This window comes from Cygnus olor, chromosome 5, assembly GCF_009769625.2.
Source record: "Cygnus olor isolate bCygOlo1 chromosome 5, bCygOlo1.pri.v2, whole genome shotgun sequence".
Classification (NCBI taxonomy): Eukaryota; Metazoa; Chordata; class Aves; order Anseriformes; family Anatidae; genus Cygnus; species Cygnus olor.
The window spans coordinates 52,791,651-52,819,587 of NC_049173.1; the positions used below are offsets into that span (position 1 = coordinate 52,791,651).

Consider the following 27,937-nt stretch of genomic DNA (forward strand, 5'->3'; position numbering starts at 1 on the left):
AGCTGTCCATCATTTGTCAAGAAATGTGCCTAAAACCTTCCCCCAGCCCCCAGCTCGTGATCATGTTGTAGTTGAACGTTCTCCACAATTGCACACACGTATTTGTTTTTTATTATTTTCTGGACCACCGTTGAATCAATGATAGCATAACCCCAGCTTATCATAGGTTTGGTTTCATGCAGTTAGCGGGGAGCGTGCAAAGGACAAACTATTGCAAAAAGGATGATACGCACCCAAGTCATTGTGACTGCTCCTCAGGTTAGGTACGCCTACTCCTTCACAGTAACAGCCTGATGAAATTGGAGTGATTAGGGAGCCTTACAAACTCTTGGAAACAAGGGGAAAGAATGGGCTATTTTTTTTGTCTTTGTCATTATCAGTGATGATTATGAAGATGTGGCTGTCTGGAAGCCAGATGAGAATTTGCATTACTCTCAGCTGTTTTTCTTCTGCTGTGCCAACACATGTATTTGCCTGTAAGTAGAAGGACAAAGCTGAATGTTCTTTGGGAGCAAAGGGAATGCAGTAAATGGTGGCCATTTTTGCATGACAGTTTTGAAGCTCTAAGTGCTCTGTGAAACTACGCTTTTTCATTCTGCTCCTTTCTTTACTGACTCTGTCTTCATGCTTTGCAGCAGTATTCACAGCTGAGAATGGGCAGGTTCTGTGCTGCTGGTAGTGTTGATACCTATTTGTTGGCTCTGTAACTGAAATATATTTTGGCAATGGATTTGGAGGGCGCCAGCACACTAAGTCAGGCTTCCTGACTGATGCAATATTGCCTTCTGCAACAGAGTTGTCATGTTGACATACTCCTTAAACAAAGAAGCAAGTTTGAGCTCCAGCAATCTGTGGTGGGAGGGGAAAACACCAGTGTTTAGTGGTATATCCATCTATTCAGGTCTCGCGTTCTTGCTATTTTAAAAACTGAGTTACTATTTCTAGGATCAGAAGTAGTGGAAATCTGTTTTAGGGGGTCAGGATAACGTAGGATTTCAAAACAATATAAAATGTCACCATTTCATTCTAATAAAAATAGCTACTTTGTGTATTTGAGCAGGATATTAAGCAGTGCAGGTTATTGTTTGTAACAAGATGAAAACCTTAAAAAAAAAAAAAACACCTCAAGCTACAAATTATCTGAGAGTATGGAAGCAAGACTTCCAAAATTTTAACTTTAACAGGTATGCTTCAAAGAACCATTCACGTATATGCATAGTGTGTGTTTTTCTACATGTGGATTACTATAATTAATACAAGTGATTCTTTTTTGTGTACCAAAGAGGAGACTTTGAGGAAATCTTCAGTGTAAGGAGCTGTAGATTAATATCCGTGCTTGCACTAACATTTTCCTTTACCCTGAGCTCTCTTATGAGTCAGCATTTCTCAAGTAGTTTACAGCAATAAAACCGAGAGCCAGTAGAAGTGAGTTACTCCCAAGTGGCTGGTATCTGAAGGGTAAGACTAGCATTTTGAACTCTGACCTCTGTTCCTTTTATGAATTGGCAGCTTCAAAAGAAAAGGGGAAAAAAAGAAATTTGGATAGTGGGAAGGCTTATTTTCTGCTCTTTGTTTTGTATCTGAGGTAGGCAAATATGCTTGTTTTATGACTGAAATTACTATAGTGGACTATATTAACATAGGTGATGAAATTCACCTTCTGTTTTACTTCTTGAAGAACTATTTTTTGAGATTGGATTATGATAGATAAACAGCACCACAAAATGTCCATCTAGAATCTGTTTTGTAAAGTGTAGGACTGTAATGATATAAATGCCTTTCTTGCTCAGCCTGGAGAAATGTCTTCTAGTAAAGGAATATTTCTTCATATGCCAGTCATATAGGTTGGTTCTGTGAGTTAAATAGGTGAATTAAAAATCTGGGGGGCTTTACTTGGGAATCAAGTGCTCAAGACAGAAGACTAGAAAGTTCCCTTCATGGAATATTTTTCCTCTTGATCTAAACGTTACAGAAAGTATTCCTTTCCTTTCACTTTCAGACTTGTCTAAAGAGCTTACCTCTAGTTTTGAGTAGTTATACTGGCACCCCAAAAGAGAGCAGGCTTTTCAGAGTGTGACTTTATTTTTTTCTGTAGCCTGAGACATATAAATTATGTTTGACAAGTGTAGTCTATGTCCTTGTTTCTCCTCATTTGAAATCTTTGTGCCCCTCTGCAGAAATGAGAGCCCTCAGGACTTTGAGGAGAATATCCTGGCCCAAAGCTGGTCTCTTGCTCTGTCCTCCTCTGATGCTCCCTTAATAAGAAGAGCACAGATTGTTCAGGAGGTATTTCAAATCGCCATAGCTCTCAATTTCTCTCTGAAGGACCCTATTTTTTCCTCACTGATCAGCAAGAAAAGAGGGAGCCAGCCTACCTCTGATATGTTGGATTTGATTGTGTGATATTGCTCCTAAGAGTCCTAAATCAAACAAGCAGTTTTTTAAAAACCTGAATTCTTATCACTTTATAGAAACAACAAACTGCCATCTTATTCTTAATTGTATAAAGTCTTCTGAGGGTTTTTCATAAGCCTGTTTAAAGAAGCAAAGATGGCTCTGTTTTTAGCTGACCCAGCTGGTATCAGTTTTGCTGAAGAGCTGCATGCTAAAATTGATGACTTGAGGATGACAGGGATCCTCCATCTGAACTGAAGATTTGTTTTGGAAAATTATGTATAAAATGTTTCATCTTCCAAAAGATGAACTGATGCTTCCTCTTCAGTCCCATTTTACCTTAAGGGGATAGACTGGAGGGGATGAGAGCTCCAGTTTGCTATCAGATTATTATATTTCATCAGCTATCCTCATATGTATCTTTAGTGTGGAGCAAATACATGATAATTCAGTTTATCTTGAACCTCAGTAGCCTGCCTAATCTTACTGCACAACAGAAAGGTTATAGGGTGAATGTGACTGATTATAATAGCTTACTTAATGGACAATAACTTGTTAGATCTCACTAACTAGGAAAGCATTTGATTATACTACAGTATCATGTGTAACTTTGGAGCCTGAAGGTCTTTGTGGATGACCTTCCACGACTAGAGCTGGTATATATACACAGCAGAGCTGTGGATGTTTCTTGTAATAACTCTTATTTCGCTGCTGAGGGTACACGTTTTAGCGACCGATTGCTGAAGTCAGTCACTTCGGTAGCATTGCTTGGCTAAACGTTAGTTTTATTAGTTTAAGGTTTCTTTTTACAAATAATGAGAGGATAAAGCTAAGTTCTTCTCTCCAATCCCAAATTTACAAGGGCCTGAAACAGTTACATCTTGTGAAATCTCCATGAGGTAGATATTACATATACTGCTCAGATGCTGAAGTAGAAGCAAGGAGTCAAATGAACATCAAACATTTAGCTGTAAATAACTCACAGAACCAGGATTCAAAGTAAGATCACCTAGTTTCCAGGCCAGTGTAGTTGTAGCAGCTAGGTCATGCTCTTCTGTTCAGCCAGACTTCCCCAATTCTATTGATCAGGGAGTAAGAATCAGAAACACGGAGTCATTGAAAAAGGAAAACACTGAAGTAGTCACCTCAGCCAGTGCGAAAACGGTTACGTTTCAAGGCCTCATAAATCTTTTCAAGGCATTTTGGAAAGACTGAAGTCCTGCCGTGGGGCAAGATCTTACAGCATCATGGCGCCTGACCCAGAAGCTGAGAGAAATGATGGTTTATGGACAATTAACTTTTACTGCTCTTCTGCAAATCTTGTCTTTTCCCTTTTGCTAACTTGACAAACTCCCACCAAATTGTGGGGTGGTGAAAAGACAGAAGACTAGAAAGTTCCCTTCATGGAATATTTTTCCTCTTGATCTAAACATTACAGAAAGTATTCCTTTCCTTTCCTCATGCCTAGTGTTTTTCTTTTCACAAACTAATCACAAGATTTACATTGATCTGTCTTGCACTCTACACCGGAGCACCATTAGCGGCATTAACACTAGAACCTATAAACATTATACGAATGGACTCTGTAACCTGATGCTATGCTGGCTTATAAAGAGATGCTAGGCCCCCAAGTGTATTTATTTCTAAGGAAAATAACACCTTACTAAATAAATGTTACTTTTTGTGAGTAGGCTACCCTTTTGCTGCGTACTGTTGTCTGTTGCAGCTATGAAAATAGCTGCAAATGCTTCTGTCCCAAGCTTGTGCCAGGTAAGCCATACACCCAGAACAAAATCAAGCAGGTGAACATGTGTTCATCTGTGCTGTTTTGGCAGTTGTACAAACTACACATTTGATCTGTTTATAATTTAGATTGCCTGTGACCAAAGCAATATTTGGGTGTATACAAGTTTAGCATTCACTACAAATCTGTGGTCCACGTAGTGTGTTTCCTCAGAAAATTCCAAAGTCTAATCAAGCAGACTTCTAGAGTACTAGAAATGAATTTCAGTTCAAGTTGAAAGGAATGGTATCCTGACCATATCTTAATTGTAGGCCTTGTATAATTAATGCTGTGTGGAAGACAAGATCTATAAATGTGGATCATTTATTTCAAGGTCCTCTAAGCCTTTCAGGTCAGCTCTAATTAGCGTGTTGTAATTGCAATCTCTTACAACCATTACCTAGTGTATTAAAGCTACTCTTGAGCTACATAACCATTAGTCTCCTAAATTCACAGATAAGGGAAAGAGAAATGGATAGCTTGGAAAAACTATACAAGAATACTAAAAGTTGACATTGGAGTCAGGAATATATCTCGGGGCTGGTTTTCTTGTTTTTCTCTCCTGTATCCCTGTATGTGTTCATGGGATTTTTATTCCCCCTAGGTATTTGTTACATTCCAACATAAGCTTTTCAACCACACCAAGTAGAGCAGAAAATACATTTCAAATGGAATTGACACACATCTTCCCAATAGAAAACTTTCCCAAAATGTTTAGCAACTCACCATGCTGAGTAGCGGAGACTAGCAAACCATGTTAATCAGTTCTGCTTTATAAAAGCAAACAAGGTGGGGAGGAAGTAATGAGACCCTGAAACATCTGTTTGGAGACTTAGAATCCCCTTAGAAGGTTTTGAGTTCTGTCTTAAAGAAACACAACTCCAAAAAATTACAACCAACTGTGGGAACATTTTCTAGCTCCTTACAAAAAACTAATTATATAAATATTAGTCTATAAAAAGTAAATTCCCCCTGCCCTCTTCTACACTTTTGCTTCTGGTATAAAGGTGTAGTTTTTCCTGGCGTTGTAAACATTCTTTCAGCAAAGAGATGCTAGATCAGATCCATCCCAGTTTTACTGAACGAGGAAAAAGAGTTGATTGGTACAAAGCTAGTCAGTTACAATTATTGCAATACAAGCAATCTTAGAATTAGAACAGGTTAGGAAAGTTGTCATTTAGTAACAATGAAATATACAGTCCCATGCTACTCAATTGCTGTTTAAAGTTGTATGTTAAAAGGCTACATAAAATAATTTCTCTTTCCCAGTTACTGCTGCTTATAGCAGTGATTTTCTCAAACTGATGTCTACTGTGAAAATCAAATTTGGAGTCTGTGTTCTTACTCTTGTTCAGTTAGGACACCTGAATAGAGAGGTGGTTCATTTTGTTGCTCTGGTCACTTTTAATTCTTAATCTACTTCTGTTTTTCTTTTCAAGTCACTTGCTGCTGAATTCTGGATAATACATTTTTCTTAAGAAAAGGGACAGGGGAAAAAGAATATTTGTATCTTTTCTTAGAATGTGGTGTTTGTTTAGTGCCTTTTGGGTATTTTAGGAAGTCAGACATTATTTATTCGTACCTGTTCATGTAGTTCTTCTGCTTTTACAGTTGGGCATAATATTTGCTTTGTACCGTGTTCTGGGTAATACTCTTTCAGACTGTTATCCAGCTGTTAAGTCCACCAGGGAGAGGGATATGGAGAGAGAAGGGATTCTGTTCTAGAGTGAAATTGCTTTGCATTTTCTCTGGATGACAGGCTTCAGAGAAGTGTAATATTTTGGACACACTCATCTGTCTCCTTAATAAAATTTTGAAATATTCTGTACCAGTAAGTCTTATGTTATTGTTTTCTCACGATAAAAATAGTGCTCCAGAGAGCACTTCTGTTAGTTTTTTTAATTGGAGCATGATTTTTTTTTCTTCTTCAATATTTAACAAAACTATTCTGAAGAACGAGTTTTACAGATTACCCACAGAGCAGGGTTTTGGGGCCAGTGTTTTGGCAACGGAATTTCAGTTCTGAATCCCATAGCTTATACTCAGAGTAACATACAGGGTAACAAATGCATGATTTTCTGCAAGTTTGCACATGAATTTGCATTTTCCCTATTTCTTTCCTTTACATTGTGCTTTAGCTGAGGAACACTACAGCACAAAGTATCCAAGTAGGAATCACTCCATCTTCTATTTAAAAGCTGTTAACTGCATTTGGAGATAAACTAGCAACTTAACGTTACAGCTAAAGAAAAGTTAGTTTTTGTTCATCTGGAAGTCTGTATCTCCAAAAGCTCCAATATTCCTTCAGTAACATAATATTCTAAATAATGTTAGTTATTATTCTCATATCACATAGCTAAAAGTGGTCATTCTGTAAAAAACTTTTTGCTATTTAAAAAATAAGTAACAACAATAAAATAGTGTTTGTCCAAATTTGTGATGTTTTCTTCATGTCCAAATTTGTGATGTTTTCTTCAGTTGTATTCTGGTGTGAGAGCTTCTAAGCTTAGGAAAAAAAGTTCTTCTGTTTTACCACTGAGATACAAATGCATACTCTTACAGTTGATACTGAACCAGAAGGAGATTTTAAATTAAATTACCTTCTGGACACTTCAAGGTGCTGGAGTTTCCTCAAGAAAAAGCAGGTTGAAAAAATTTACATTTTTTGGCCAAAACACTTGAACTATATTTACTGGCAAAACATGTTTCCTTATGAGTTGGATGAGATCCTACAGGATCATTTGATGATTCTAGGTATTTTTAAAATATGTTTTTATATCTAACAGGATATCAGATAGCTCAGCATTTTCATTTCCAACTCCCCGTTTTTCTTCCAGCATTTCTGTCTCACATAGAAACCAGGGCGAGATTAAAACTTGCCATACAGGACCTGAGATTGACGTGTCTGTGAAATTCAGTGTGCCTGTGTACAAGGAAATCACAGGCTTTGTTTCAGCATTCAGTTTTACACTTCCCATGTTGTAAATTAGCCCCAGTGAATATTTTAATTAATCAGTATATGCATGTACATCCTTTTACGTAAAAATCTTAATATTTACTTGTATAAATAATAGTGTTGAGTTTTTTGGCACACTTGGAAGTTACTAGTTTGATAGAGTTCATGAGTACTAACATTCTCTAGTTGATCAGCCGTCTCTAATATTGATGTTAAAAGGTGACATTTAAGTTCCACGTTTTAGGCCTTGTGCCCTCCTTAGGCTTCCTAGCTGCACTGTGGATCCCTCTGCCTTGGAAAAACAGTACAACGGTAACTTCTGTTCTGTGGTCATACTGCTTTTGACATTTTTGAAGAGGAAAAATAATGATAAAAGCGTGGAAGTAACTGATTTCTTTGAGTATCTGCAAGGTTTTTCCATTCTACTTAGTCACTTGCAAACTAATGCTGCTGCTTCATTTTATGGGCTGTAAGTCATCTTTTTCTTGAGAGTGGGATGGAGTTTGAAGTCTTCTGGCTCTATGAAAATATTCTTGTTACAAAAAACATGCCTCCTGATTTAATTTCCACCTGACTTGTAGACTGCATTGAACAGATTGTATAAGTCAAGACAAAACTGATTATTAAGCACTGCATCTGTTCAATGTGAAAGTGAATTTTATTCTCTTTACAGGCAAGGTGGTTCTGGGAAGCATATTTTCAATCAATGAAAGCAATTGCTCTTGCTACTCTTCAGATTATCAATGATAGAATTTACCCATATGCTGCCATTTCTTATGAAGAATGGAATGATCCCCCAGCTGTGGTAAGTAAATTCGTTTGGTTCACTCATAAAACAAATTGCTTTTTTTTCCTCGTATAAAAGGTATGTGGTAGGAAACTTGGTAATAATTCTTTGTGTTTGTGTGTGTGTTTGTGTATGCATTGTGTTGGTAACTTGCACAGATGAAGTTAATATATTTTATGACAGCTGGCAAAATACCTAGCAGTTCATTTTATGTCCTGGCTGTGAAATGCAAACTTCTAACTTCTACTATTGCACGCTCCAAATTGCTTGCTCATTTATATATTTATTTATTTTTCACGCATGCATACACACATTTATTTCTGTTGAATTTAGTATGAGTTTAGTGCTCTTAAAAATGAGTAACTGCAATGGAAATGGTGGAAATACTGAAGATGTTAGTCTGCAAGGGTCTGTAATGTAATTCTGCTGAAATAGCTAATCAGTCCTATGCCTGCAATTTCCTCCATGTTATTTCTACGTAATTTCTCTACTGCAGAAACTGATGATCAAAGTTTTGCTGGGTTGTTTTTTCTTTCCCTTAAATAAATGTTTCACCAGTTGAACCTGCCTCTGTTAAGAAAAAAAATGCTGGAGAATTAATTAACCTTCTGCACCAGGCAGCTGGTTCTGATTTTTTTACTATATAAAAGCCTGCAGATGATTTTCACTCATAATCAGTTAATTTTCTCTGTGTCAAAATATAAAAAATAGTTTTGTTTTACTAATAAAAGCAAACTTGTTAACTGTCTCACTTTATGATGGGTTAGAGAGAGTCTCTCTGAAAGCTGGGTAAGAGTGCTCGGGAGTAGCGTGTTTGACTTCAAACTCCTCAGACTGACAGAGTGTGAACAGTTGCTACAAGGGGTGAGAAGCTCATGGCTGTGTTTCAGAAGACAAATTTCTGTTGCATAACCAAAGGCATTGGTCTACTGTTGTCATTGTGTAGAGAGGAAATGTAACACATGTATTTAAGGAACAAAGCAAGCTGCGAAAGTACGTATTCTACAATTAGGGGGTCAGAGCATCTTAACACCTTTAGATTATGCTAGCAAATCAAGCATCTTGAGAATCTGGAAGCACCTAGTAAAATTAAGAAAATGTCCTTAAAGGGGCTTTAAAGGGAATAAAAAAAAAATATTTATGGTTCTCTCCTGTACTGGAAACTCATCAGTTTCTGGGGAAGCAATTCTTACTGTGAGCAACAAGCAGGCTCCTCTTTTTTTTTAATATATATTCTTGGAAAAAATATTTATACTAGTTTTTCAACCTAGAGGTTCTTAGGCAGGTTTATTGCCACCGACAGAGCAACATATCGAACAGAGCACTGAAGCTGTGGTGGAACATGTAGCAGCTGTGCCACGCTAGGGCAGCACGAGGAGTAAACAGGAAAGTTGTATCAATGTGCAACTGCTAAGAAAAGTTAGAAGGCTGACTGCAATTAGACAGGCTGGAATTTGTCCAGGATGTTGGAGTTAACACCTCATATTGTGACTCTCTCGTGCCGCGAATGGTCAGTTCCTTGGTGGTTTTGTGTCTCAGTTGAAAGAATTTGATGTTTATCCTAGTCTGTGAATATTGCTTAATATGTGCATGAATTCATTTCTTGCTTTAGTGTGGAACAGAAACATCATAAAAAAGTTCCTTTATGGGCTGTATAAGCTCCATATTAGCCAGCAATACAGAGTGCTTGTGACCTCTTCTCACAGGGTCAGTTAAACAAAATAGAATTCAGATCGGGAAGTGTTCAAGAGCAGTTAAATTTGTAGAACAGAAGTACCCAATCCTGTGATATCTTTAACTGTGGCTTTTAATAGCTACTCGGAGCATGCATGAAAAATTCGTTCCATCAAGCTCTTTCTTCTTATTTTTTAGCCATCTAATTCTGCTGGGCTTTGAACCATGTTCTTGCCTTGGAAGTGAATAACTGAAGCCTTCTCCAACTTACCTTTTAGATTATTTTTCCCTTGGATGTATTATATTTTATCTCTTTGAGGTGAGAGCACATTACAGTTGTGATCTATAGGGGACCACATTCTCCAGGACTCAGCTAATATCTTACTGAAGACAATTTAGAAGGTGATGATATATACCATACCTGCTAAGTCACAGGGTTCTTTTAAAAAGATTTAAAAAAAAATATTGTGGTATTTGTCAAAATTCTGCTTGTTGCAAAATAAATGATCTGCTTGAGTATGTTACTTATCTAAGTTTGTGCCTAATGTGCACTCATAGCACTGTTACAATTTCTGGTTAGTTGAAAAATGATAGCTGGAAAGCAGGTACACGTGTATATTTGAGGTAGCAGAAGATGCCAAGTGTATTCTTGAACTCTGATAAGACAAAATAACTAAAGGTGACTTGAATGTGTTCCTCATTTGCGGCAGAACTGCTGTATTAGTCTCTAAATAAACTCCAATACTGAAGCATTTAAAAAAGATTATTTCAGATTGGCCTCAGGACCAGGACACACAGGTAACTGTTGAAGTGAAGCGCCTATGAGTTAACATTAATACCACAGTGAAATGTGCAAGTAACTCAGCACCATAAATTCTTGTGTTACTGGCCAGAACGGGACCTCCAGAACTTGTCGCATATATTCTCCCATGGAAATAGGCTGGCTCAGCATCCAGTTCCTCTAGCTCTCCTTGTTGTTTCCCGTGCTGTTGTGGATGGTAAGGATTAAATGCAGTGCTCGTCCATATGCTCTTGTTCCCATTACACATCTCAGATAGGAACAGAGAGCAGAATTGCAGAAAGAGTACTTAAAAGTCATAGTCAGATTAGCAGAAGGTGCAGGGAGTGCAATAACTGTTTTAATTGAAGAAGCTTGCTGCAGTGTTTTTTGGCGTTAGTTTGGCTTACATTGGCTCAAAACATTTGTGAGACTGTTGCCTGAGTATCTTCACTGCAGCGTGGGCACAGCATCAGTGCATCAGGATGTTTTTCCAGCAGGAGGGGGTATAAGGTACACGGAAGATAAATGCATATGCAGTTAATTGCATACTTAATACAATATATGATTCAAACATTCGTATGTGTTTGTATCATTTGACTGAAGGCTGTTGGCCTTTTCTAAAGGAAAAAATGTAGTGTAGATAATTTGCCTACTCACACGCTGTCCTGTTGAGGAAGTGGATGGCTGGTAGTGCTAATACATAACTTTCAATAAAAATGTGCTTTGTTTCCTCCTTTTAATGGGGAGGGAGCAAATGATTTTTTGGGGGCCTCAAATTCATTCCTGGGCCACTTGACTCCCTTGTTGTCTCAGATAGTCTTTGGCTGCCAGCACGTGAATTTAATGGCTTTTAGATTTGTTGGTCCAGCCGCTAACCATGAGGTAGAGGCAATCAGTTATGTTCAAGAAAGCCAGAAAATGACGGCTTATGGGGTGTGCAGTCTGCTTGTTACCAGTTTGGGCTGCATTAGAGCTAAGGACCTTGATCTGTTACCGTCAGTTAAGTACTTTGTTATGCTCTAGTAGAGGGAAATCACTTTCTCACTTGTAGATGTTTGTGTTGATTTAAATTTTCTTCTTACTTTGCCTAATGTCTTCCTAACATATATGGGTTTCTGAAAAATGCGGATGTTTTCTTTTTTTCCAGTTTTCCTTGTTTTTGCTGAAATTCTTTTAAGCCTGTTCCTAACTTGGACCTATAAAACATTAGGATTTGTTTTTCAGTTGGTGCATTTGAGTTTTGACCTTGGGAGATAAGAGACTAAGCGTTAATAATCACTTAAGAGTATGACTATGCCAAACAATAAGCATAACAGATTTCATTTCTCCCAGTGAGGCATCGTTTGGTTTAAACTAAAGTGAATAGCTGAATTAACAGTGCAAAAAATGCCGTTCAATAGCCCCGCCATTTTCATTTGTGGGCTTTGTCCAATTACCAGACAATTGACACTTGTTAAATGATTAAACTGTTTTTAAGGCCTTTGACTAGTTCTTTACAGTTTATGGTCCCCGGATTATGCCAATTGTTACAGTTGGACTTCCATCCTATTATCACTCGTCATCTTCAGAACATTAACCAATCATTAATATATACTTTTTAATTTTATCTGTAAATGAAAACAAGTTAGCACTCTTTTTGGCAATGCACATCTGGATTATTTTTTTTCCACTGAATGATACTCTGTTTGTTCCTGCTGTATCTCCAGCTACCTTGTGTGATAGTTTGAGTCAGGTGGGTGAAATTTTGCTTTATTTACCGTGTTAGAAGATACATATTCTTTCTTAGAATAAATAAATTTCAGTTTAATTATATACTTTTTGCAGTGTTGATGTTACAGACAAATAGACTATACCACAGATGTTCAGTTATAAATATTGATTGTTATAATTTTTTATTTTATTTTTGTGAAACATAATTTTGAGAGTTGATTCTTTAACTTACCTGCCTTATGGAAACCTTTAAATATGAACTTTATTCTTGATAATTCTGTTATCACCAAAAATCTCTTCCTTTGGCATATTACTAAAAATAAGAGTTGAAGAGATGAACTTGAAATTGAGTTTTTATATCAAAAATGTGTTCAGTCTATAGATGCCCTGTCAGAAGGGCTCAGGAAGCTGACTAAATCCAAGCAGCTAAACAAAAAAAAACAACACAACATGCTGAATAACAGTGTTATAGTTGCATGATACATTTTGGCAATCGAAATCCATGATATCAGATTTCATTACTCAAGTAGGAATTCCTGTGCGCCTTTATGGCTTATATGTTGTTGAGGAAGTTTTATAATCTTGACCAGAATGTGAAATGTTGGCCCCTGCAACTTGACTTGTGATTCTGCGGAGTGTAACTGCTGTGGTTGGCTCCAGAGAAGGAGAGGGGGTTAATTCCTTTGGTTTTGCCCTATGACCACTTGAGGATGGGAAGTACGATGAAATAATTTCTCAAAGTATTCAATAAAAACTTATCATGAATAATTGGAGCAAAATAGAATAAATCAAGGCGTTTTTGGTCTGATAATTCATAATTGAAACCACATTGAGGTTAGGATTGATATTCTGAACAACCCAGCTGAAAAAGCCTTACCCGCAGAGGCAGGGGATGCATCTCTGCTTTGCTTAGATGTATAGATGAGCTGCTTAGCTACTGTATTAAGTTCAGCACTGTTGGCCTTACCTCTGTGGTTTTAATTGAGAATGGTTGTCATTCAAACTGTGTGGTTTCACTGCTGTTGGTTATAACAAGCACTAAGTCTGGTTGTTGAAAATAAAATACATAGGGAGGAAAACCCTCTGTCTTGTTCATGGGAACAGTGGAATTTTATTCTAAAATGCTTTTGCTGTATTTTCCCACTAAATGATAGCTTGGGAAGTTCTTGACTCTTTTCTGTAATATAGAACAGCATCATACAGCCTTGTTTTCCTAGAGATCATTTCGTGTTGCAGTTTGTAATCTGTCTGCTGTGTGTTTCTTTGAGTCTCTTTTGGTGAGACCCAGTGTACACTCAAATAAGAAATCTGGGGTAAGACCCTGTCTTAATTGTGTCTGATACCAGTACCTTTGAGATTCTGTGATATTTATAATGATCGGCCAGTTCTAGATCCAGCTCTGTTCAGTAGCATTCTGAAACTCTTACCTGTCTCACTTCTGTGTCCTAAGAACAGTCTGTTTAAAACTTCTCAGCTAACTTGAAATTGAAGGCTCCACATCAAGTCCAACCCTAAGCATCTCACATGAGAATTCAAATCGCTTAATATCTTATCCTCAATACATTGACTTCTCCTAAAGTAGAATAAAGTTATTATTAATGACCAAGAGGGAGAACAATTTTTAATGATTCTACAGTAAAGGTAAGTGCTTATTTCTAAGGGCATTATTACACATGCACACTTGTGGAAAGCATGCGTGACAGCTGCAGTAGTCTGAATCCTTCCCTATATACATACCCATTCCTGAAATCTCCTCTCTCCCCAGCTTCATGCTATCTATGAGTTCTTGCCGTCATTCAGGTCCCACTACTTTGGCTTTTTGTGTGATCTGCAAGAGTTGTCAGACATCTGAGACTGCACGATTTAAGTGACATGAGAGATTATTCGTAGGAAATGGGCATTTGAAGTTGATCCTTTTTGCCCATAAAAATAATTCACAGCAAGCAACCTATTAATCTTAGATTAATTATCCTGGTTCCTGTAATGATATTAGCTGGGAGGGCAAGACTGAAGGATTGTCTTATTGATAGCTGAATGTCAGCACTTTGTCAAGGAGAGGTGATGGATGATCAATCCACTGTTGCTGCTTGCTCTTCTTTCTGAGAGTGAAAGTTGCTGTGAATTCCATCATGAATGTTAATAAAGGTGGGGCTGGAGCAAATGTTCCTTTGCCACTTGGTTTCTTGAGCAATGACTGGGAGAACCCATCCCTATATCATTACCCATTTCATGCTTTGCTGCCATAATGGAGATTTAATTAGGTTGCTGTTGAATTAATTGCCTGTATGGCTTGCTTTTCCAAAGGAGAAATCTGGAAGACTTTAGTAAATTATGGAGGCTTGAATTTGCCCGATTTCCTGCAGAAAGTGGGGTCAATAGGTCTCAGACTGTAGACACACTCTTTAGGCAGGCAGCAGGGGGTTGGCTCTTAATGGCACTTGAGAGATGCTTAATTGCCTTTTTGAAATGTTGTTCTCAAATGAGAGGCTTGGTTCTCCCGTCCATTAGTGTGTGTCTACAGGCTTTTCCTTCCCTCCATCATCCTTTAGTAGATGCATGAGCAAAAACACCTTAAAAGTTGTCTTATTTTTTCTAAGTTATAACCAGCAAGGGAGAATTTTCATGCCTTTCTGAAAGTAGTAAAAGTTGGAATTTAAGTGTAGCTAAAACAAGTTCTTAGGAGAAAGCATGATAATTTTTATAGATGCATACGCATGTGCTCACAGTCATGCATCTTCATTTTTTCTTTGGGTACCTAAAATCACCTTAGAATGATATAAAGGGAATAATCCTTTTCCAGGGATATCTAGCAAGTCATTTCTTAGGAAATGCTGTGGCCAGAGAAAAAGTTGCTAAATAAAGTAAACTTCAGGGAGGGGCTATTAATTTAGGTGGCAATACTTGTCCATAAGTAATGAGTACAGAGTTACCTATAGATTACTTTACCGGTTACTACTACTTGTAGGATAGAAACATCATATTTTCTCGGAAGTCTGCTGGGTATGAAATTAAACCTCTGCTACAAGTATTAATGAAAAGAGTTTTCTGAAAGTTGTTTTAAAGAGCTTTTCAACGTTACAAGGATCATTTAGGGAATAGCAGTCCTGGGGTGGGGTTTGTGTGGAAATGAGTCTGTAAAGCTTAAATGAGGTGGATTGTGCCCCGTTAACGCTTAGATTGTGATTTGCTGTAGGAATTATTGAAGCTGGAACAAAATCAGAGGGCTGACCTCTTCTGCCACCAGTCGTCTTGTAAAATTAGCAAAAATGTTTACGGAAGCCTTAATTTTAGAAATTATAATAATCTGAAAGCAGATTTTTCTCTGCATGTATCCATTGTTAAAGTAATGGATATATATTTTCTGAATTACTGAGTGTAGTCCTCCTCTATCACAGGTAGCCATGTCCTTTTCATGAACTGAAGTTCCATGTTGTGCTATTACTGTTACTATGTTACCCTACTACTCCTGGCGGGTAAAAGCTGTGTGTTTTCCATTGGGAACCTCTATGACAACTTATATCAAATGCTGCTTGTACCAGACCTGATAAAGGACACGTGTAGCTGAAGACCAGTCTGTCTTTCCAGCTATTTTGGGAAGTCTAATAAAAGATGTTACTCCTACTGCCAGATTCTTGCCTGGAACATATCGTTAGACCATCACGGATAAAACAGAGTGCTAATGTTGTGCTTAAATTTAAATGTCTCTCTTCTACCTCACGTTTATCCCCACGTCAATGTTGATGTGCTTGTAGAAGGCAATGGTATTCACATATTTTTTTCTCCTTTGCCAACATGGTAAAAAATAGTATGATTTCCTTTAGGCTATCTGTTCTCCTTGTCCTAATAGTTACAAAACATTCTAGTTAGAGGTGTCTGTCCACTAAACATAAGGAGGGTAATGGATGTGTAAAGAAAAGTAGCCCAAAGATTAAATACGGATGTGGAAAATTGCAAAATTTTCTGCAAATACGAGTCAGTAAAATTTGCCTTCCTTGTGATACAAGCAAACATACAGTATGTGTTCAGCTGAAGATTCTCCTGAGGTTTCTGAGGCAGTTACTAACTCCTACGAGTGTTCATAGTTTTTACAGGTTAGAATTCAAGACTTTCCTGCAAAACAGCATCACTTAGTTTCGGCTTTCCCATCTCTGCTTTTCACCTCATCCCAAAAGGTCTTGTTTTAGCCTTTGCTTCTCCATCTGACCCTTGGTATCTGCTTGGAATGTCAGTTGGGATGGAAAAGCTGAGACCAAAACACCTTTCATTCCTGTCGAGTGGTCCCTTCACTGCTTCCTCCTCGACACTGTTGGTTCCAAACGGGGTTGGCACATGCAGTGAGAATTTAGCTGTCTGTCTTGCCTCTTGCCAGTTGAGCTGGCCTCTTATGCTGGCAGTGTCTTGAAATAAGGCCTTTAAAGTCTTAAAAGGGATGCCCTCGTTAAAATTCAGGAGGGGTAGATAACTCTCTGAAATTCATCTTTGCATCTCGTGCTTTTTTTTTTTTTACACAATAGTTTTTCTCACCCCACTGAACAAACACAGTTTTGTGGAAGCTAGTACATTATTCCTCTTAGTGCTTGCTTTTGCTTTTTTGCTTGGATGCCCATTTTATGACAGGTTTATGGTTTTTGCTATTCGGATGTTTTTAATATTTTTTCACTTCTGAAGTTGTAATACTGATAAAGTTTGTTCACTAAGTCCTGCCTGTAAATATAAATGTCCTGAAATAGTAATTAGTGAATGAAAACTGAGTTATGGTAGCTGAGCTCAAAATTCACTGTAGTTTTCCTTCTCCACAAATCTATTTGCCTACTCCAATTTATTTTTTCTCTGAAAATCCTCTTAAATGTATTGTTGCAGCTAGGTAAAAATAAAAATTGAATTAAGAGATTGGAATGAAAGTTATGAGGGGAAAAAAATGCTGAAATTAGAGAATCATCCTGCCTGATCTGAGCACAATCCAAATCTGATGGTTAAATCCTGTCTACATGAATTACTCCTTACCATAATAATTACTCCATACTGTAATAATTCACTTTATTTGAATTGCTTTCCTTCACAGAAATGGAGCAGTGTGAGCAACCCACTCTTCCTTCCACTGATTCCACCACAGTCCCAAGGATTCACAGCTATAGTTCTGACCTACGACCGGGTGGAGAGCCTTTTCCGAGTCATCACTGAGGTGTCCAAAGTGCCTAGTCTGTCCAAGTTGTTAGTTGTCTGGAACAATCAGAACAAGAATCCACCAGAAGGTAAGACCTCATGGTAGGTGTGGTGGAAGAGGGTGAACCTGGGGGTAGCGTGTCTACTTGCACCGGTTACAATATAACCTGTCTTCTGGTTCATTAATGTGTCTTCAAAAACTATTTAATAGTTTCTTTCAAAATAATAAAATAGGATTTTTGTGGCAATGTTTTTGGAAGTGAAATGAGAGGCCAAAGTAGATTTAAAAAAAAAACCATGTGAGTGGTTCTGCACAAACTTTAGGATCAAAGGTAACATACAATAGTTGCAGAAACATTGTCTGCCCTTAACTTTATTTTGGGGACTGGTAAGGAGAGAGACTTGGATTTGTCCATGCTTGGGTTTATTTTTCTGTAGAAACTGTCATTGCTATGAATAACTTTTATTCTGCTGGACTGTTTTGTGGGGCAAACGCAGTTCAAAGCAGCAAAGTAGTGTGAGTGTTTGAGACTATAAAATAAGTGGGTAGTTTGACTGATTAAATGAAAACTTGAGACGTTTTGGGTGTCTGAAGAGAAGTTCCTACACCACTGGGATGTGTTGTGAAAATACTAAGGCTATCCCAATAAAACAAGCCATACATACCTTTATTTAAAATGTTTTGTTTCCCAACAGATATGCTACTATGTTCTTTATATGAGTGAGTCTGAAGACTGCAGGATGCATTAAGCTTTTGAATTCATGGTTATTGTAAAGTGAGGGCAAATTCAGAGACCTTTCCCCAAATAATTTACATCTGAAGACTTTTTTTTTTTAAAGATTTGGCTTCAAAAGTATGTTAATTGCTCATGTGTGGACTTGGTGATATAAATTTGAATTCATTTGTTTAATCTTCAGTATCCAAGGTGTGCTTCATTGGCACGAGTATTTGCTGGCCTGGCATGCTGCTGTACTGTATTAACAAATTGGTTTTAGTTCATATGTAACTTCAGGTAGCAAAACTGCCTTTATAAGCTTTTCCACACTACAGTGTACACGTGGAAGTGTAGTTTATATATGGCAGTAAGCATCGATTCGCTCTGCCTTCATCAATATTGCCAGTCAACAACAGCAGAGGGGTTAAACTCTGGGTGTTCTTCCCTTAGGCCTTGGCTCAGGCATTCTGCTTCACTTGTTGTGCCTCCTTCAGGTGAGGACTTCAAGCTTTATTGCCCCAGGTCTGTGATCCTCCAGATTCTCTCCTGTCATATATTAACCCTTGTGCCAGGACCTCCATCTCAGGTTGCCCAGTCCTCACATCTTGCTGCCTGTTTTCAAGTCCCAGATCCTTATCCTGTGTTTCTGTGTCCTCTTCCATGTAATACCATGATTCTGTCTGCCATCAGCTCTCATTTTTCCTGATACTGTAATATAGTTCCTGAGACTATAGATATAGTAGTTGTAAATGAGTTTATTTCCTCTATGTCATATATATGAATTGGTCATTCTCATCGGAAAATGCAGGTGATGTTTTTGTTCGAGAAGCAATGTTTCCTTCTAGGAACATGTATTCAAAAATGCTAAATTTGGTGATACAGAACTTTGTGTATTCGTCTATCTTCTGTATCAAATCATGCTTGTGGTTAGGACTCCTTGCTTTGTAATTCAGCTTCAGCTGCTGCTGTTTTCCACTCTTCGAAGTTAGCTATTTGGCACAGCAGTAAGATGCAGTGCAAAAATTAATCCCTCGCCATTTGTCTCAATTTACCATCTTCTGACAGCTTCTCGGGAGCCAAGCTATTACAACTATTCACTTGGCTCATTTGCCATTTTGGCAACTTGTTGCAGTTCAAAGCAGAGTAGCTCTATTGTTTGCTTTGAAAAGTGTTCAGTAATGCTGCTGTGCTAAACACCTCAAATTTAGTGATTTATGAAATGTTTGCAGTCTTTTGAAGTGAGAAGTGTTGCATATAGATTGATGATACTGGAATTTTTGCAGTAAGAAGTTTGTCTGAAAGCAAAAATGCTTAGTGTTACGTTCATTCAGTTATGTAAGCTGTGAGGGTATGTATCCTCTGAATGCAGGTGGACTTGACCCAAATGGATTGTTTCCATGTTTTCCTTTGAGTGAAAAAAAAAAAAAAAAAAGTTGAAGCAAATAAAACATTGCATAACTTTTCTGTTAAATCATTCATTTTAATTTTGCATTTAGAAGTTCTTGAATATTAAAGCGTTTTATTTTTTCCTGCCTCAGTTACTGAGAAGACAAACTAGTTTCAGAAAAAAATGCTGTTGGCTGTAGAGTTTAAAACTGTGCTCTCAATTGTTTTGAGAGCGTAGTTAAACGCCTAGGCACTTTTGCCCTTACATTAGACTAAGCATTGCAATGAAGTAAATAACTATTTGTTTCCAGCGTTCCTTGTCTCTTTATTGCTGTTATAACCATTGTAATCTCTTGGGCCATGGCCAAAGAGAGGTCAGTTTGATTAAATTAACTTGTTTTATTTCAGATCCATGCAGGGCATTCCACTTGGCTCTTCAGCCAGTCTCTCCTTCGGTCTGTCTATTAGCGATCCTAATCTGTGGACTTCAAAGCTTCTGCTGTTTATAGCCTGTTAAAGCCAGGAAGTTTCTGATGGATTAGGGCAAGGAATGAGTTTGAAGTTTGTAATGTGCACCACTGTCACTGATAAAGTCAAGTTTATTACCCTACAGTAGTATCTGCACTTTTATGGCTATTTTCTTTTAATTGGTTGTAGCAAAGCTGAGGCGCTTGACCTCCTCGAGCATCAAGTGCTATGTTTCCTGGGTGTTTCCATATACAGGACACATTTCTGTACAGAAGCAAGCCTTGGCTTTCGTCATTGCAGTCCTGTGGTTTTGTTTGGTGTGTGTAAGTGGGAGGGCTGGGTGGAGGACATCAAAGTTGTCTTCCATATTGATTACGCACAGTAAATTGAGAATTGGATTTGGGCCTCCTGAGGTGGAGCTGGCATAGTGCTGTGCAAATATGACACGAGAATAGTACTATAATTGAAAATGACACCAATTACACTTGATATTGTTATCAGAGAAGTATGTATTGTAAGCAGTCAGAGAATGGGAAGCCAGTTGATGTAATCTTTTTGGATTTCAGTAAAGCTTTCAGTACTGTTTATCACAGTATTCTTCTGGACAAAATGTCCAGCATACGGATAGATAAAAACATGATACAATGGGGGAACAGTTTGCTGATGGGTCATGCTCAAAGGGTTATAGGAAATGGGGTTACATCAGGCTGGCAGCCTTGCTAGTGGGGTTCTGAAGGGCTCCATTTTAGGGCCAGTTCTCTTCAGTGTTAGCATAAATGATTTGAATATGGGACCAGAAGGTGTTTAGAGTAAGTTTGCAGATGATACTAAATTGGGAGGAGATGCTGACTCCCTCAGGGGTAGAGACGCCTTGCAGAGAGATCTTGACATATTAGAGGGCTATCAACAATGAAGTTTAACAAGAGCAAGTGACTGTGCCTGGGAAAGGGCATTGTTGGCTGTACATACAGACTGGGGGACAAGAGGCTGGAGAGCAGCCCCCACAGAAAGGGATCTGGGAGCTCTGGTTGATATCAAGCTGAGTATGAGCCAGCAGTGTGCCCTGGGGTGCATCAGGATCAGGAAGCTGCAGCAGAGGAATGTATGAGAAACACAGAAGTCTTGTGCAGGCATATCAAAGCTTTCAGAGAGCTTATGGTAAAAACGTTGGATCTTTTGTACAAGAGCAGAGAGGAAATATCACGTATGATAATGATTTTAATTCAGAACCTTAACACTTTGCAGAATCATTTTGCTGATCTTAAGCGTTCTGTAAATTTAGGGGATGTGATCTCTGTGTCTTTGGCTGAGTTTTACATTTATACTCAGCCATATGGGGTATGCAAGAAGCTTGTCAACCCAGCCGTAACATCAGCAGGCCCATGACTACATGTATAATATTAATAAAAAAGTTAAAAGCTTTGAAATACTATAGGAAAATTATTTTTTTCTCACTCGCTCTGCATCCAATAAAATAAACATTGTGGTCCAACTGTCTGCTGCTGGGAATGTGTGTGCAGACAGGATGTTTTTTTTTATTTTCTCTGTTCAGCCAAATACTTTTGCCCTTTCATTTAAATTTGTCTAAATTGCTAGTTCTGAAGTACAAGGAAACAGTCTGTGATAGTAATTTCCACTAACACATCATGTGTGTTTTAGCTGAAGAAATCATCTTGTCTACCACATACATGGTATAGAAACACTTAAGTGCATTACTTTTAGTAAACGTGCAGTGAGTAAGGAATCACGTGTGATAGTTTGATTCCTTTTTACGTTCAGCTTTATGAAAAACAAAAACGGATTTTAAAAAAATGTGTAGTATTTTCTCTGTAGTTCTTTAAGCAGTGTTTCCTGGAGCTAAATTGCTGATAATTTCAGAATAAGGTACAGATGGCTAGGTTTATGGATATTACTGCAACAACCACATTTTTGTTTGTTTGGTACTGTTAATTGGCCACATTGATACAAAACATTGAGGATAAGGAACCTGAGTGTCCTGTGGGTTACTGTGTCTTTAAGAAAAAAGCCTTCAATGGCAGATTTTTTTTACCTACTTTACCAGCACTGGTAGGAGTGTTTTGTTGAACTATTTTTTAGGTTTTGAATTAATTTGGCTTCTTCACAATGTACTTACTGCCATTTTTCTTGATTAGCTGGAGAGCTGACTGAAGACTGTTTTAGTCTTCCATGAATCATCTAATGTTACTTCTGAAGGAAGTCTACAAATCTAGTTTAACAAACCCAGCTGAGGCTCTAAATCATGTCCTATAAACCAATAATCTGTTTCCTTATATATAGGAGGAATTCCATGCATTACTATAGACCTGTACAAAAACTGTAATGCAGGTAGAAATCTTTTTTGGACAGATAGTTTTAAGTGTAAGCAGTTGACATACCTGAACAGACTTTTTCAGTAATTTCAGCCATTGTTGAAGGAGTGCTGGTAATAAATAGATGCAACATGCTCGATGTTGCTTTTTCTGACAAAGTTTTGAAACTTCAGATACGAGCTGAGTTCTGTCTTTCAGTCAAGACTAGAAAAAGTCCTCGTTAGGCTTTCATCATCCACTTCCGTTAGTTGAATTCATACAGACTGCTATAGGCCAATTAGAATGAGTATCAAATGAAAGATCAGATAGGAGTTGAGCATCTGAGCAATTACAGATACATACAAAGAAGCATGTTTAGTGATGTTTTCTGATTTGTTTTTTTTAATTAATTAATTTATATTTTATTCATCTTAGTCTACCTTGCACGCCTTCTGGAAACGTTTTTCCTTTTTGCAGTTCCAAGTAGACTCCTTAGGAGTTGTGGAGAAGTGGAGCCGAATATGAACTCTGGTGCCACGTAATCAGCAGCTGTGAGATTCTCCTAGTTTTTCTTACTGAGAAAGTAGAACAGAAAAAGCATATTTGTATGAATGTTTGTATGAGTAGCTTTATATGAGTCATCAAAATGCCATTATTGTAGCCAGTGAGTGGATCTTTTTTCAATTTTAATTTATCATGTTGCTCTTAATATTGGCAAGCATTCAGCTTTTGCCATCAGGAATATACATTGTATTTCCAGCTCCTCCTTATTATCCTTATCTGCTGCTTCCAACTGTAAATTCAATAAACCATCTGCATTCAAATATCACTTTCTATTTTTGAACTTGTTACTAAGAATGGGTGTCCCAAGGTTATTGTTTAGCTCTGCACAGCAGCTGTATTGATTCTCTCTTTCCGTATGTTGAATGCTGAAACTAGAAATGGATGATTAATAATTAGAGCAAGTAATTTCCTATAAAAACACACTTCTGTTTGTGGACAAGTTAGAAAATAATGCTTCTACTGCTGAAGGACCCTTTCAGATGTTTTTAATTTACCAGTTTCTCAGAAGTGAGGAATCAGTGAATGATGCTATATAACGAAATGATGATGCCGTTTCTGTTGAAAAGAGGTAATATGCTCCACAGAAATATCACTCTTGTTATTTTTAATTCTCTCTCTCATGTATTGATTAACAGTTCCCTTAGACCTGAGAAGCAGGTCTGGATTTGAAAGCAATAATTCATTATTATATATAACCATTTTGCAAGCTTGCGTTACTTATATTTTGGTACAAACATCTGATGCCAAGATAGCAAGCCTAGGGATGTATGGAGTATGGAAATGGAAACTTTTCTAGGCAGGGAAAGGGGACTTCTTCAGATTATAACAAAATTGCCTCTCATGACTGTCATCCCTTCTCTTCATTGTGACTTTCAATTAATTCACTGAGAGTTGTAGCTGAGAAATGCATATTTAGAAGATGTTTATCTTTTTGCCACTCTCCTATTTGAAATGCTCAGTTATTAATGAAATGTAATTACAACACTTTTTTTTTTTCCTTGGGATAGAGGATGTTAGCACTGATTTTAATCCTGAAGTTCATGGAAATCATCTTGAAATCATGCTTGAAAAATTTGCTGTGAGATGTGGAGTTGCAGGACTTAATGGCAGGATTGTGGGCTGGCCAGAACTGCAGTCATGTATGTGGTTGTTACAGATTGTAAGCCCATTAGAAATGGAAGCCGCATTTGGGAAAGTTTGGAAACTGCTGATTTTGTTTTTAGAAGACCACATACTGTTTTTTGTGGTAGCTTCTGCAATCAGTGGATCAGTAGTCCTGAACAGTAAAGTGTCAAGAATGCCTGGAGTCTTGTTGCCAAAGAGCAAGTGTATGTATTATCCAAACGCTAGTTAGTCTCTCGTAATTATTTCAGTATGATACAACAGGAGGTGCCTGTCTTTCTCCTCAGGCTCCATGCACAGATAGAGACTTTGTATACTCCAGGGAGCTCTGTTTTAATATTTTATCTCTGTCTTCTGCCGCATCACAGAAAGCCCTCACCAAGCCCTCACCTCAAAAGAAGTAATTCCTAGTGCAAACATGCATATTTACTTTTGTATGCTTAAAGGTTCTCATGACAGCTTGTAAGACTTCATCTGCCTTATCCATCACTTCTTATCTTGGGCTTCTTTTGTCCTTGTCATACTTGGTTAAATGATGCAAATGCCCCCTTACTGTAAGAATTAAGGTGTGGGCTTTTACCTTGGTTATAATAAAGTCTACTAAAATTAGGATTACCCCCATATGTGTTTTGCTAGTGCTCAGGTTTCTCAGAACATTACTTTTCCAAGCAGTATATGAAAATTCAGAGTGTGATATTAGAGAAGTGGCAGAACCTGTCTCGGACTTCTCGTTATGCCTCGTTCCTCCTGTGTGTAGAAAGGAAAAGTACAGTCTTCTTTTTTGTCTTTTAAATTTTTTTTTTATTTTAAAGGACAATTTTAAGGAAGGACAATGTTAACCTTCCTGATGGATTCTAAGACTTTGGATTCTGAAGTAGTTGTTGTCTTTTATTGACTGTATACTTCTGTTGGAGTCTTTTAGCAGGGCTAATTTTGAACCAGAAATATTTAGGATGGAGTCTTCTGTCCTTTGTGACGGTCATTTTTGCTCAGGTAGTCAGTGTAGTGGCAACCCGAGTTAGTTTGTGTCATTACATCTCTCGCGTGCTTCCCTCTCTGTAGGTAAAGCAATGCTTAGCGTCAGAGGCAGTAAGTAGTCTTAATCTGCAGTATGCAGAATGAAAGAAGGGGTAACTGATAGCCTAATACATTATTCAGAGTCTCCAAAACACTTATTTTCCGTTCATTTCTTTAACATAAGTCCAAATTCAAACAGTTTGTATTACGTTTCTCAAAGCACAAATATTTTATAGTAACTTATCTCTTTTTGAGAATTGGTCATTTTGAGAGACTTTCCAAGACCTTAGTAAATCATGTGGATTTAACAGGATTTGCTGACATCTGAGATGCATGCCAATTATGATTAGATTACACCTTCATTTTTCATACACTTTTCATTACTTTTTCTTCTGTTACCATATTTTAATGCAAGTGGCATGTCTGTAAGTAAGCTATCAAATGGTTGGTTTTTTGAAGAGCTAGAAGTTTAAAGTGTCCTTGCTTGATTGATTTTATTCTGAATTATTATTTCACAATCCTAGTGGCTTTCAGTTTTAATTTTTGTTTTATGGTATTATTGTACTGAAATAAAATCTTCATTGCTATTTTGTTGTCATTTTTTATACATATAGCAGGCACAAGTTGAAGAAAAGCCCAAATAAAAAAGTACTTAGCATGTATAAATTATAAAGTTTGTTGATATTTATAAATGCAAATTTACAAGTACATACATACTTCTGGCAATTTTGCTTGCCTCAAACACTTGTGACAGTGGAGTCTCTTGTGGATCTAGCAGGCTGCTTGAAATTCTTTTATACCAATGCACAGTTTATAATTGGGTTATTATAGACAATTAGCCTAAGGTCTTTAAGTAGCTTGCAAATGTTAAACAGTCTGCAGTCTTGGAGGCTGTGATGTAAGTCCTTGTAGAGTGGCTGTAACTCTCTTACAAATATGGTGCTTGCATGTTGTACGGTAAACCAGTGAGAAAGCAATGAGTAGGCTTGGTAGTACAAATTTGCAGTAAACTGTTCTCTCATTCAGTGTTACTGCCTCCTGAGGTTAGGATGACTAATAAGATGGAAATCTTGGAGTTAATTCAGTGTCATCTTACTGGAGTTGTCATTTCAGGTTACGGTTGAGGCAGGGAATTTCAAAGACATTGCATTTGATTAGCAATGTGGAGAATAAAACGCACTAATTTCATTATAATTAGAATCCATGGCTCTTCAACACTTTTGTTGTGGCCCCTGGTGACTTGCTCTGTCTCCCCAGCTGCTGGCTGACTTCCACTGGAGACCATCAGTAGCATGATTTAATCCTTCAGACTGACTACTAATGGTTATTAAAGACCACTTCAGTGATGTAGCATCACGTCACTTGGGGTGATGTCTCTTGCTTTCTGCTAGAAGGAGAAGATGTGAGTAAAATTGAACAAGAATCTGCATACATTTCAAATACGAGCCGTGGTCTACAAGACCACCCAGATAAAGGTAGATTTTATAGTCACTTTTTCAGTCTCACAGGAATAACCTCAGGGTAGGAAACTAAATAAAAATATTGCCAGTAAATATCGTTTTATTTCTTCTCCTTTCTTTTGGCCACCCATGTATGCCAATCCTTCTTTCTAAACTAAAGCTCCAAGAAAAATTGCGTTTTGAAGACTTTTGGTGTGGTTTGGAAAGAGGGTTTTGTTTTCTCAGTGAAGTAGTGCTTGGGCTCTGGTATCTGTAAGGAGCATGTAGCTCTGTGTTTTATTTAGGAGTATTATGTGAGTTGTTAAATCTGAGAGGCCCAGTGGCAATGAGGATGTGGACGCTTGCTCCTGGGAGCAAGTTTTACTTGTATGTGTTGGAATGAGGCAGCTTTTGTTCTTCTCTAGTGCTAATTATGTCTTCCTGGTGACAGTGGAAAGAGGGCAAACCTGTTTGGGAGCAGATCTGATTCTGAATTATTATGGAATGAGAAGTGTGTGCGCATAATTGTATACCCTTGCAACTCGTTTACTTTTGGTTTTGCCTGAACTCCAGCATTCTTCAGATCCTTCTGCTGAGAACACTTCCAGAAGCTGACTTTTTGTTTGTTTACAAACTAAAAGCATTTCTTAGGGTTTGGGTTTCCCTTATCTTGGACTTTTATTGGCACTCGTTGCCTTCTTCCTTTCGTTCTTAAAACACAGAAGCAAGGGTCTTGTTTCCCTGTGCTGTTTTCTGAATTTCTGTATTAATCCCCATGTCCTAGGAATTTACATTCAAGCTTCCTATTCTCATCCTGACAACAGCCAACAATCTCCATAGTTTTTGAGTCAGATGGGACAGTAAGATCATCTGGGTTGACCTGTAAGTCATCAGTTATTGCATTACTTTTCAACCCAGTGACTTCGACTTAACTTGAGCGCATTTTCTGTAAAAAGTACCTAGTCTTGTTCAAAGACAAGATATACAGAATCAGCTACTGTCTTCTTCCAGAGGTTAACCACTGTTACTATTAAAGACATCTGCATTATCTATACTATGAATTTGCCTGGCTTCAGGTTTTAGTCATTGTGTTTTTGTTATGTCTTTCTCTAGTTGGTTGAAGATATGGCATTATTCTTCCTGTAAATGTATATGTTGATCAAATCTACTTTTTGTTCTTTCTTCTAATAAGCTAAACAATAAGATTGATCTCCAAGTTCCACCGTAAGGCATTCTCCTTCCCTTAAGTAACTTACATGGTTCTTTCTTGTATCATTTCCGATCTTCTAACAGGCTTTGAAACATACAAAAAGCACCACAATCAAACAGTATTTTTTCATCTATCTGACTGTCCTGCATACAAAAAAATTGCGCTCCACTTCCTTCCCTGCATTTCTTACTGTTTACCCATCTATATATTGAAGACCTACATCAATCTATTTTGCTGAAGCAGCATGCTGAGAACCAATGTCTACTCTGACCTCTTAATCTTTGTCAGTAGCTGCTTTTGAGAAAAAGTTGCCTTTCCTGCTGTTTAATGCTGTGTTGGTCTGCTTTTTGTTCAACTGTACCTAAGTTCACTAAACAGTCCAGAATGCTGCTTGACCTTGTTGTCCACACTATTTTTCATGTCTCCAAGCTTTATATTTATTTCAGATCATTGATGAG

General features: G+C 37.7%; 1 protein-coding gene across 5 annotated transcripts in view; it reads left to right on the forward strand.

The window, feature by feature from the left end:
- The window catches only part of EXT2 (exostosin glycosyltransferase 2), a 73,218-nt gene that overhangs the window by 25,911 nt on the left and 19,370 nt on the right, over positions 1-27,937 (forward strand). For all 5 annotated transcript variants that reach the window (XM_040558130.1, XM_040558135.1, XM_040558134.1 and 2 more), the window contains exons 8-9: positions 7,807-7,938; positions 17,148-17,337. In XM_040558130.1, the coding sequence (XP_040414064.1) occupies positions 7,807-7,938; positions 17,148-17,337 (322 nt within the window). The remainder of the gene's footprint in view (positions 1-7,806; positions 7,939-17,147; positions 17,338-27,937) is intronic.